The 12144-nt window shown below is 42.8% G+C and overlaps 1 protein-coding gene across 2 annotated transcripts in view; it reads left to right on the top strand.

Annotated features, from left to right (window-relative positions):
* The window catches only part of MYO1E (myosin IE), a 205261-nt gene that overhangs the window by 133651 nt on the left and 59466 nt on the right, over window positions 1-12144 (top strand). For both annotated transcript variants that reach the window (XM_082648354.1, XM_082648353.1), the window contains exons 9-13: window positions 82-214; window positions 5531-5727; window positions 9193-9273; window positions 9562-9648; window positions 11927-12013. In XM_082648354.1, coding sequence (XP_082504480.1) covers window positions 82-214; window positions 5531-5727; window positions 9193-9273; window positions 9562-9648; window positions 11927-12013 — 585 coding nt within the window. The remainder of the gene's footprint in view (window positions 1-81; window positions 215-5530; window positions 5728-9192; window positions 9274-9561; window positions 9649-11926; window positions 12014-12144) is intronic.

Raw genomic sequence — 12144 nt, 5'->3', positions numbered from 1 at the left:
CACACGCAGTTTGGCGTCTTTCTGATGTGCTTCTAGAGCTGGGGACCCACTTGTCTGGATCGCTTCTCTCTTCTTTTCCAGCACGCGATGAACGTGATTGGGATCTTCGCGGAGGAACAGACGCTGGTGCTGCAGATAGTGGCGGGAATTCTCCACCTGGGAAACATCAGCTTCAAGGAAGTTGGCAACTACGCGGCCGTGGAGAGTGAAGAGTGTGAGTGGTGTGGGCACCCAGTTGCCAAATGAGGGGACGCAGTTGTTTAGTTCCGATCAGAAGTTACACACCACTTTCCTTTGCTTTGGGGTTTTTGGTGAGAGAGGCTGAGAACCCTTAGGTGTCCTGCTGTGGCAGAGCTTAACGGCCTCACGGGAGTCTGTGCCTCTTCTGTACACTCACACTATGGACCATTAATGAGATTGTTTCAGTTTATGATTAACTTTGGGGAAGTCTGGCAGAACTTCACGTATAGGTTTAAAAATAAAGTGATACTTTAATGAAGATTAGTAAGATTTGTCTCCTACTATAAATCTTTTCTGTAGCTGATCTTTAGGGTTGATATTCACCTAAAGGTTCTAAAGAGCGTCACAGGCTATATATAAATAAGGAAAGCTCATGTTTATAAGTTGCCCCATGGGTTGCATTAGACCGGGCTTCTGAAAACAGGAAAAAAAAAATGGACGCTGACTGTTGTGTTGGTATTGCTGGTGACGGCTTTTAATGTCCTCTCTGTAGCAGTCAGAGCCTGAAGACCTGAATGATCACTTTTTCTCTTTGAGAAGAAATGAGGTGCAAAAGAGGCACGTTACTCGTTCTATGTGCTCCGCTGTGCCACAGCCGCCGTGGCATGTGACTTTAGCCTCGTAGGCATCAGTTGGCTTTCCAGGCTGCTCTCAGAACCCACACATCCTTTAACCACCCAGGGAGACGTTTCTTCCTTTCTCAGCATTCTTCAAAGATGGTAAATTTAGATGCCTGGTAATAAATAGTATCCTACTCATTGCTGACAGTGCAGTAAGGCTCTTTCCATTCCAAATAAGGTTCTTTTTTATATTTTTGTTTTCCTTGGTGAAAAAAGAGGGAAGTTCTGCCAACTTTTGATGTCTGTCTGATAAAGAGAAACGTGAATTATGTTTACCAGGGAAGGGAGTGGGGTGGAAAACAATAAATACACAGGGTGTCCATAGGATCTAGAAACACAACCTAATAATAATAATAACTGTGTTTCTAGACTTCATGTACTTTATCCTTCCCATTTAACAAATGCATGTATGTGTCCAGGAGGGTGATGAACACTTGCCTTTCAACATGGATCTCTCCAATTTCTTGGTAGTTTTCTGTGGACGTAGACTGGACTTCTCTTGCCTTCTTGCTTCGTGCAATCCTTTACTGCCTCTGTAGGCTGGAGAAAAATGTCATGACTCTGACACAGCAAGCATTTCCCTGGGTACTTGAGCCACGAAGTGGTTCGTTGCACATGAGTGTCCAGAGGAAGTAGCCTCCTCAGCCAACTGGGTAAAGCCCAGGATTGGCAACTGACTATGAAATCCCCTGATAGGAAGTGGTGCAGGGATGGAGATCAGAAAAGACTATGCTTGAAGCCAAAGAGGTCTAACAAAGAAAAGTGTCCTCCTCCCAATCATTTTGTTTTCTTTCAGTTGGTAATACCTTAACATGGTTCGGCGGGTACACGATCAGAGTTATCACATCTACCCCTTTGCTAGTCGACTTAGTTCCCTCCCCCGAGAGAAACACTGTTTCCAATCTCTTGTACCCCTTTCAAGGGAATATTGTGTTCCTGAGAAACTACTCATGTCTGTTCTTTTTTCCCCACTTTTGTATGTTAATGGGAGCGTATAACACGTTCTACAGTTGCTTTTTCACTTCAAATTATATCTTGGAGCTTATTCTGTATCAATTCATTAAGAAGCGTCATCCTTCTTACAGCTGCATTAGCATTCTGTTGCTGGGCTATACTGCAATGTATTGAACCAATCATCTGTCGATTGACATAAAGATGGTTTCACATCTTTTGCGCTTCTAATTACTTAAAATGAATAACCTGGTTTGTGTCGTCTTTCTCATATTCGAGTTTATATACGGAATAGATTTATAGAGGGAAGGGCTAGCCTATGTTTTTATAAAGGAAGAAAGCAGACTTTCCTTAGCTCTTGTATGGTAGAAAAAATTGCTAAGACTCCCATCACAGCTGGCCTACTGAAGCAAGATATCAAATACAAATTAACCTAAGAACTTTGTTGAAGGAAATAAAAATACTACTTAAATAACCACGGGAATAAATTGACAGTGCTATAAATAAATTGACCCGTTATTAACGGGTTAGAAAGCACAGAACTTCAACACCCAAGACTGATACACCACATTTACCTTGCTGTTTCTTTTTTTTTTTTTTTCTTTGCTGTGCGCGGGCCTCTCACTGTTGTGGCCTCTCCCGTTGCGGAGCACAGGCTCTGGACACGCAGGCTCAGCGGCCATGGCTCACGGGCCCAGCTGCTCTGCGGCATGTGGGATCTTCCCGGACCGGGGCACGAACCCGTGTCCCCTGCATCGGCAGGCGGACTCTCAACCACTGCGCCACCAGGGAAGCCCCTTGCCGTTTCTTTTATATTTGTAACAGGGACTTTTGCTTTGCTACATCTTTTCGGTTTCTCTATCTTCCCTATACGTCCCTATACTTAAATGGAAAAATTAAATCCAACTTTGCTTTACACTTGAGTGCAGTAATAGAAATCTATCCTCATTATCAAAATGTGCTAAAACATTACTTTCCAGCAGGTTCTTTTATGTTCTGCTTAACTCTTTAACTCTACCAGAGTTACATCAGCATTTTTAATTAATCAGTGCCTTCTCCTTGCCCTCCTCCTGACGCCACTCCCCCAGCCTCCGACCTTCCATACTGCCGCTCCTATCCAGCCACCCTAGCACACACCCTTGTGGAAATTCACAGCCCGAAGGAAGTCAATATGAGTAGCCCTATAATTTCAGCACCAGGGCAGTCACTGAAGAAGACAAGAGGACATAAAAGCTAGTACCTGAAAGACATGGCGTGGATTTTTTGGAAAGCAGGTACTAGATTTCCTCTCTAGACTTCTTAGCTGTTTCCCTAAGCCTGTGGCTCTGATTCTTGGCCAAACTCCATGCCTTGTTTTTCAAGTGCCTGTGATCCTTCACTTGTGCCGTCTTCTTTTCTACAGAAGAGGTAGGAGGCATGGAAGGAATATCATGTTTCCTTGTTAGCCCTGTCTGTTTTGTCTCAAGGACCCAAGAACTTAGTCTGTATTGCTTTATTTCTTTAGCTGTGGTCATAAAGGTAATAGCATAAACTTTTCTACCAACCGTTTTAACCATATGCCTACTTTAGCATGATTGGGGGCTTGGGAGAAGCCCATATTTAATCTACATGCTATCTGCCTGGTGAGAGTGATAATAACCAACATTATAGTTTCCCCTTAATGAAGGCCTCCTCGATGTCAGACACTTTGATCAATGTCTCTTGAGTTTCGCTGCAGAGCTGCGTATGTCCAGTGTGATTTATGGGCGTCTTCTGTCCTCGTTCTGTGCAAGGTGATTTTCTTTCGTTAGAGGACACATCCAGATTCCTAAACATGTGTGTCAACAGTAAAACTAAACTGAAAACAATGGCCATTGGCAAATGAGTACATTTAATTTTGTTCACAGGCCCTTTGAAAAAGGAAGCCCTCTACTTGTCATAGTGTTTCTGTGGAAGAGTCCTATAGTTAATAAATACCTTGTTCTGGCATTACACTTTTTCAGAATGCATTCACTGACTTAATCTCATTGGAAGGTATATACTGAGAAATGTCAGCCTGTTACATTCAAACACCACCTTTGAAATTCAAACAGATTATCCTTTATTGGGAGCCTTATGATTTTTGAGCATTATCATAAGGTCTTTAATAAATAAAATCCCTTTATCAGAGAATTTTGGTACAGCTTTATGCAGAAAAAGAAAACTCATATCCAAGTTCAAAATTTTGATTTGTGTCCATGAACATCTTCCATTCATACTGGGAAAAAAATCTGAGCATTCTTTCATGTGCAGGAATGTCATTCTTGTCATTTATTCACATTAGAGTATTTTGACCAAAAATCAAGAAAAATCTGTTTATATCACTAGCCCCCCTCTTGGTGAGTTTCTTGACCTGAAACAATTTGCTGACCCATGAGAACCTCACCTTTTCAATTCGAACTGACCGCAAACTATGCCAACTACATGTCCTTAGGATTGGATGGGTGTTCTGAGATATGAATACCACCGATCCCCTCCATCACTCTGTACACCACCCCAGGGAAATCAGGTAACACCCCTCTCTAGAAGTCATCCAGGCCTCCTTTGATTCCTACCCAAATATCCCCTACCATTCAGGCCCTCCACCATTGGAATTCATCCTAATCTTTTTTTTTTTTTTTTTTTTTGCGGTACGCGGGCCTCTCACTGTTGTGGCCTCTCCCGTTGCGGAGCACAGGCTCCGGACGTGCAGGCTCAGCGGCCATGGCTCACGGGCCCAGCCGCTCCGCGGCATGTGGGATCCTCCCGGACCGGGACACGAACCCGTGTTCCCTGCATCGGCAGGCGGACTCTCAACCATTGCGCCACCAGGGAAGCCCCATCCTAATCTTTTAATCACCTCCCTTGACTTTCATCTCCAGCTAGTGCTACACACCTCAGCTGTGTCTCCCACATTCTTGCCTCCTTGCCTTTGCACATTCCACTCCCCTGTCTCCCTCTTCTTTCTTCCTCTGCATCTGTATAAGTCCTGTTCATCCTTTGAGCCGCCACCCCCCAAATCCCACATCTTCCTTGACCACCCCGGCAAACAGTAATATCTTCCTGTTCTAAATTCCTCCAGGACTTTATTGTCTGTCTGTGCCACATACTCAGCTTTCTGTAGGCTTCTTTATTTGGTAAACTACCTTTGCCTCATCTAGATTGTCTTTAAGATTTCTTAAATACTTTATATCCTGTCTTCTCTCTTTAGTAACCCTGCACATGGTGAGCACTCAATAACCATGTGATTTGCTATCTTTCTGAGCTTGATGGTGTCAGGTGCTTCAAGCTGTTTGGGAATGATGATGCTATGAAAACACTGCACCAAAAAGGAAGCAAAACAATTATACGGAGCCAAGGAAATGTTTCTTGATTTAGTTCCTTCCGGGCTGTCTTGCTGCAAGCTTGGAAAGATGTCCATTTTAGGCATGTGGCAGTGATCTCAATAGGGGGGATTGGTTTGCCACCCTTCTTGGATCCTGATTTGTATTATTGGAAGTCTCAGTCATCATAGGAATTGACTCATGTCATAGAACAATTGGGAAAAACAAAGTGGATGGATGTGTGTGGGAATGCTGATAAGCAGTCTTCATTAAGTGAAAGTTCTTGGGGGCCAACGACGATGTCTTCTCTATGTGCACACACACGCGTGTCTCCATGTATTTATGAGATGACTTGTTAAGATTCTGAAAGACAGTCATGTTTTGTTTTGTTTTGTATAGTTTTGGCTTTTCCTGCCTATCTCCTGGGGATCAACCAGGACCGGTTGAAAGAAAAGCTAACGAGCCGGCAGATGGACAGCAAGTGGGGAGGCAAGTCGGAGTCAATCCACGTGACCCTCAACGTGGAGCAGGCGTGTTACACCAGGGACGCGCTCGCCAAGGCCCTGCACTCCAGGGTCTTTGATTTCTTGGTAGATGTAAGTAAACACAGCTCGGCATTGTTGATGCTTCACGTATTTTAGCATCACGTAAAGAGTGAAACTTTAGCAAGTATTTTAGCATCACGTAAAGAGTGAAACTTCTCAGAGCTTTGTTTCCGTGTTTTGTCTCATTCCTTATAACCGTTACTTTGCTCCTCCACTTTTTATCCTCACCCTGGGATCATTTTTTACTTTTCCACTTTTACTTCTAGCATTGTCCAGCAAGACTCTAATATGGTAACAGCCTCTTGTGGACAAAATATTTAGTAAAGCCAGGACTACAGGCCAGAAAAAGAGGAGACCCATGGTCATGAATCCTTGAGTCTAAAGGTTTAGAATGTTGTACTTGTCATCTACTGCTATGTTACAAATTCACCCCAAACTTAGTGGCTTAAAACAGTAAGCATGTATTCTTTCATAGTTTCTGTGGGTCAGGTATTTGGAAGTGACTTAGTTTGGTGGTTCTGATTCAAGGATGAGAGTGCAGTCAAGATGCTGATTAGAACTACAAGGCCTGGACTTCCCTGGTGGCGCAGTGGTTGAGAGTCCGCCTGCCAATACAGGGGACACGGGTTTGATTCCTGGTCCAGGAAGATCCCATATGCCACGGAGCCACTAAGCCCATGCGCCACAACTACTGAGCCTGCGCTCTAGAGCCCGCAAGCCACTACTGAAGCCCACTTGCCTAGAACCCGTGCTCTAGAGAAGAGAAGCCACCACAATGAGAAGCCCGCACACCGCGGTGAAGAGTAGCTTCTGCTCGCCGCAACTAGAGAAAGCCCGTACACAGCAACGAAGACCCAATGCAGCCAAAAAAAGAAAAAACTACAAGGCTTGACTAAGGTTGGAGAACCTGGTTGCAAGATGGTGCACTCATATGGCTGTGGGCAAGACGCCTCAGTTCCTTGCTACATGAGCCTCTTTTCTGGGCTGCTTGAGTATCCTCCCGACATGACAGTTGGTTTCCCCCAGAGTGAATAGTCTAAGAGAGAGCAAGGAAGAAGCCACGAAGCTTTTAATGTCCTCAGATATTGCCACTGTGCCATCTTCTGTTCATTAGAAGCAAGTCACTAAGTACAGTCCACAGTTAAGGAGAGGGGAATTAGGTTCCACTTTTGGGGGGGAAGAGTATCAGAGACTTTTTGGATATATTTTTTAAACTGCCATATATTTTTTAAATGATGGCATGACCGTATAAATATTATCTATACATATTCATATAAATACATATTTATATATGTGTACCACTTATAGATTGTGAAAATTAGTCTCTCAGCAGTGTGGAACTGCCAGTGGCAGTCTGTTAATCACTGTAGCTTCTAAATGGTGGAATAATAATAGCAAGCACTTATATAGCACTTAGTATGTGGCAGATCCTGTTCTAAGTAGTTTAGAAAAAAATAACTTAATTTTTACAACAACCCTGTGACTTAGGTATTATTATCTCTATCTTACGGATAAGCTAACAGGCACAGAGAGGTTAAGGAACTTCCCCAAGGGCACACCACTATTAAGTGATAAACTAGGAATTGAGCCCAGGTAATTCGGCAGTGCTCCAGCTATTTCATTCCTCTGCCTTTTACATATTCAAGCCAGAAAGGACCCCAGGGGGACCCTAGTCAAGGGACAGCAGCCTGGCCATTAGATCCAAAAAGTCTGTGTTTGAGTCCAGGCAGCAACATCTATAAGGCTTAAAGTATGGTGGGTGTGTTTAGGGTTGAGTAAGTCGGGGCAGGATAGGGTAGTTATTCTGTGTACTACTTGTGGTTATTTTAAGGGTAAGATTGCTTGGGAAGGTCAGGGTCATAACGAAACATTAGTCATTCTTTTACCTTGTCCAGGCCCCTCATTTTTACTGAGAAGGGAATCTTAGCCCTGAGTGTTGGTGGTTTCGCCCAAGGCCATTCAGCAAGAGGGTAGTGCCGAACTGGGGTTAGAACCCACATCTCTTGTCTCTGTTCAGTGCACCTTCCGGTGCTGGCCTTCCCACCTTATTTCCTTTCTGTCTTCCCTTGATTTTTTGTGTGGTATAATGAGGTAGATAAGCGATACTAATTGGAGCTGACATTTACTAAGCCCTGACTGTTTGCCAGGCACTGGGCTAAGTGCTGTGTATCATTACCCATTGACTCATAAAAGATGAGTGTCCTTTTCTTCACCTGGAAAACACCTCTGGTACTTAAAAATTCATCCGGTTGTTCACCACCCCCAGGAATTTTCCTCCCTCCCCTGCAGTCCTCACCAACCCCCTCTCACCTCCACCTACCCTCCTATCATTGTCTGTTCCATTGATTACACGTCTCTCCTCACAGTGGTCAAGAACACAGATATAGTCCTCATACTACTTAAATTTAATTCCAGACCCTTCCTCTTGTCCAGTGTGATCTTATGCTTTATGATGTTGTCACTGTTGTCAAGAGAATTGTAGTGAGAATTAAATGAAACAGCACTTGAGAAGCCCTTAGCGAAGCCTGGCACAGGTGATTGTTGAATATGTGTAAGCTGCTTTTATTACCTTCCCTTTAATACTAATTTATGGTATTACTATCCATAGTTGCCTCTGAGAATAGAGACTGTCTTCTTGACATTCCTGCCGTATTATGTTAGGTGATCATTAATTGACTACAGGGCATCCCTCATTTTATTGCACTTTGCAGATACTGTGTTTTTTTTACCAATTGAAGGTTTGTGGCAACTCTGTTGAACAAGTCTGCCGGTACCGTTTTTCCTACAACATTTCGTGTCTCTGTGTCACGTTTTGGTAACTCTCGCGATATTTCAAATTTTTTCGTTATTATATTTGTGATGGTGTTCTGTGATCTTTGATGTTACTACTGTGACTTGCTAAAGGCTCAGAAGATAGCATTTTTTTAGCAATAAAGTACTTTTTGATGAAAGTATGTACTTTTTTTTAGATGTAATGCTATTGCACACTTAATAGACTGCCGTATAGTGTAAACATAACTTTTATATGCACTGGGAAACCCAGAGATATGCTGTGACTCACTTTTTTGTGACATTTGCTTTATTGCAGTGGTCTGGAGGCAAACCTGCAGTATCTCTGAAGTATGTCTGTACTGAATGGGGTCAATGGAAATAATATTTACAAATCTTGCAATATTGGTTCTTTTTGTGAAATAGGTTTGACTTCAATCACCCAAGATGATATTTTCTTCTAAATCTTAAGACTTCTTGAGACAAACTAGCTCTGCCAGAAATGAGTGGTTTTCATCATTAAGCAAACTTTTTTTTCCCTACCAGACTAGTTTTTATTGGATTCTGGTGGTTTCCCAAAGTACTTGACATTGCACTGAGACCTTTTTTTAAGGGGCAATTCACCTGTCTTTTTGTCATCCTCTATTTCTAGTAACTGGGAGTAGCTGCTTCCCTTCCCCCCATGCATGCCCATTTTTAATATGAATGTAAAAGGAATTACTTACCATGCTGGTTACTTTCTTCTAGTCCATCAACAAAGCGATGGAGAAGGACCACGAGGAATACAACATTGGTGTCCTAGACATCTATGGCTTTGAAATATTTCAGGTAAGACCAGTTTGAGTAGTTGGAGACTACGAAGGGAGATACTTTTTACCTGGCTTGAAAGAAATAATTCTAGGCCATGGAAGAAAAACCATCATGGCTCATTTTTGCCTCTGAGTTCTTCATGTACTTTTACCAAATTAGTTTCTCCTAAATATAAACTACGCTGCTTTCTACTGATGCCACCAACATTTCTGTTAAGCCTTTTCACTAAATCACTCAACAAACGACTTTAAAATGATTTTGCAGAAACAATTACATGAAAGTAACATTTTCCTTTTTTTCCCCCAGAAAAATGGCTTTGAACAGTTTTGTATCAATTTTGTTAATGAAAAATTACAGCAGATTTTTATTGAACTCACATTAAAGGCAGAACAGGTGAGCAGTCCCCCTTCCTTCATCTTGTTCTATTTCTAATTTGTTTTGTTTTAAAGGGTATAGATTTCTCTCTTTTGGTAATAGATTCAGATTTTAGTCTTGTATTAGGAAATGTACTTAATAGAGTCAGGCAGAAATACCATATGCCACTGTGACATTTTAGTCTGAAGTATAAACACCATCTGCTACCTTTTCTTTCTTCTTTAAGTAAATGATGCTGTGAAGTTGGACTTAGGACTGGCTGTTTTTACTACTCTCTGACTCATTGACCAAGTAGAAATGGAAGCCTATTCCAACCCCAGCTGTCTGTGGCATATACTGTGTTCCAAAGGAAAACTTGGTTTTCTCAGATTTGCTCTGCTCCCAACCTAACATAAAAATAAATGTGTCTTTAACAAAGCTGGTATTTAAATTTGGACTTGAGGTAACTTGTCTGGCTTATACTACCTTCTGAAAGTCCAGGGCAGGTTCCCTTTTATCCTGGTCCCTACCGTTGGTCGATTTCTTGGGTCGCTGTAATAAGGTACCACAAACTGGATTGCTTAAAACAATAAAATTTTTTTCTCTCCCAGGTCAGGAGGCCAGAATTCAAAATCAAACTGTCACTAGGGTAACACTCGTTCCAAGGGCTCTAGGAGAAAATCCTTCCTTGCCTTTTCTAGCTTGTGGTGGCTCCTGGCATTCCTGGTCTTGTGGCAGCCTAACTTCAATCTCTGCCTGTGTCTTCACATGACCTTCTGTCTGCATCCAAATCTCATTCTTTTCTCTTATAAAGGCGCCAGTCATTGGATTTAGGGATCACCCTAAATCCGCGATAATTTTATTTACGAGATTCCTAGCTAATTATACCTACAGACATCCTATTTCCTCACATTTTGAGGTTCTAGGTGGACACAAAATCTTGGGGGACACATTCAACCCATTACACATATCAAGGGCTGTTTGAGGAATGTTTGTTCATGGACGTGTTCGTGCCTCTGCTTAGGAACCCCAGTGACCAATGGTTTTCACAGAAACCTCTGCCCTGGGATTCTTCCAGTCCATCAGTGTAGCTAGAGCAAAACCCTAAGGGAGGACATGGTAGAGACTGAGGTGGGAGAAGAAGGCGGAGGCTAGATCACAGAGGAACTGTGTAGGGGGTGGCAGATTTTAGAGTAAGTACGATGGGAAGCCGTTGGAGAATTTTGACTAGAGAGTGACGCGAGCTGATTTGTTTGTTTTTGACCAGGTGTCTCTGGCTCTGTAGACCTACAGGTAGGGTGGGGCAGGGGAGGGCAAACAGGAGTGGAAGTTTCAAAACCGGTTAGGAGCCTCCTGCCTGAGACTGGGCAAGAAAGGGGGTGAGTAGACAGTGATGGCAGCAGTAGAGGTGGTGCTGTGGTGACGTGGTCAGAGCTGGCATATGTTTTGGAGAGTGAGTCAGCCTGAGTTGCTCAGTATAATTACCAAAGGGAAAAGGAGTCAGGGATGATTCCTACCTCTGTAGCTTGAATAACAGGGCCAATGGGGAGACTCTTTACTGAAGGGTAAGATGAGAGCAGTTGGTTGGAGACAGTGGAGGGATGGAGGGCCAGAACCTGGTAGGTTTGAGAGGCCTGTTATACCTCTGGGTGGAAATTCCAGTGTATGAAATACATCAATATATGAATCTGGAACTCAGTGGGGAAGTCTAGACTAGAGAAATGAATTCAGGTGTCATTAGGCTATAGGTGTTATTTTAAGCCAGGGAGTTGATTGGAATTACCTAGAGAACGAGAGTGGAGGAAACAAGGCTGGGAGATTGAGCCCTGAAAGTCTCCATCAGTATAAGGATCTGGATAAAAAGAAAGAGCCAGCAAAGGAAGCTAACAAAGCCAGACTGATGAGGAAGGAGGAAAACCGGGAGAGTGTGATGGTGTTCGTCAAGTGTAATGAGACCTGAATGAGGGGCCAATGAGGGGCCTTCCCTTTAAGTACCTAGATGCTAATCTGTACTTCTGTTCCATGTTGAGTTCAAAAAGATTGTTCTATAACTGGACCTACAGGTTAAGCCATTTTAAAGTCAAAAACAATTGTATGGGATCAATTCCATATGGTTCCAACCAAACATAAAAATGACCAAGCAATGAAATGCCCCTTTCCTCTTCCTCTTAGAAAAAATTAAGATTGCAAGTTTTTATTGAAGGGCATTCAGGTTTTTCTTTCCTCATGATTCCTGTGCCTGTGGTATCCATCATGTGCAGAGCTCCAGCTGGTCTCCACTGGGTAATACTGTGAATTCCCACTTTCTGTTCTACAGGAAGAATATGTTCAAGAAGGCATCAGATGGACACCCATCGATTACTTTAATAACAAAATCGTGTGTGACCTCATCGAGAACAAAGTTGTAAGTATCGGTCTGGTGTGTCTCTTCACGGCTCACAGGTTTACACTACGTGAGTTTGTGTTCTCTCTGTCATTGTATTAGAATAAGCAAAGTGACGGCTCTGATTTGCAGAGAGTTGTAGCGATTACATT

Source organism: Grampus griseus, assembly GCF_964374135.1.
Source record: "Grampus griseus genome assembly, chromosome: 2".
Classification (NCBI taxonomy): Eukaryota; Metazoa; Chordata; class Mammalia; order Artiodactyla; family Delphinidae; genus Grampus; species Grampus griseus.
This window is presented reverse-complemented; position numbering and strand designations above follow the sequence as displayed.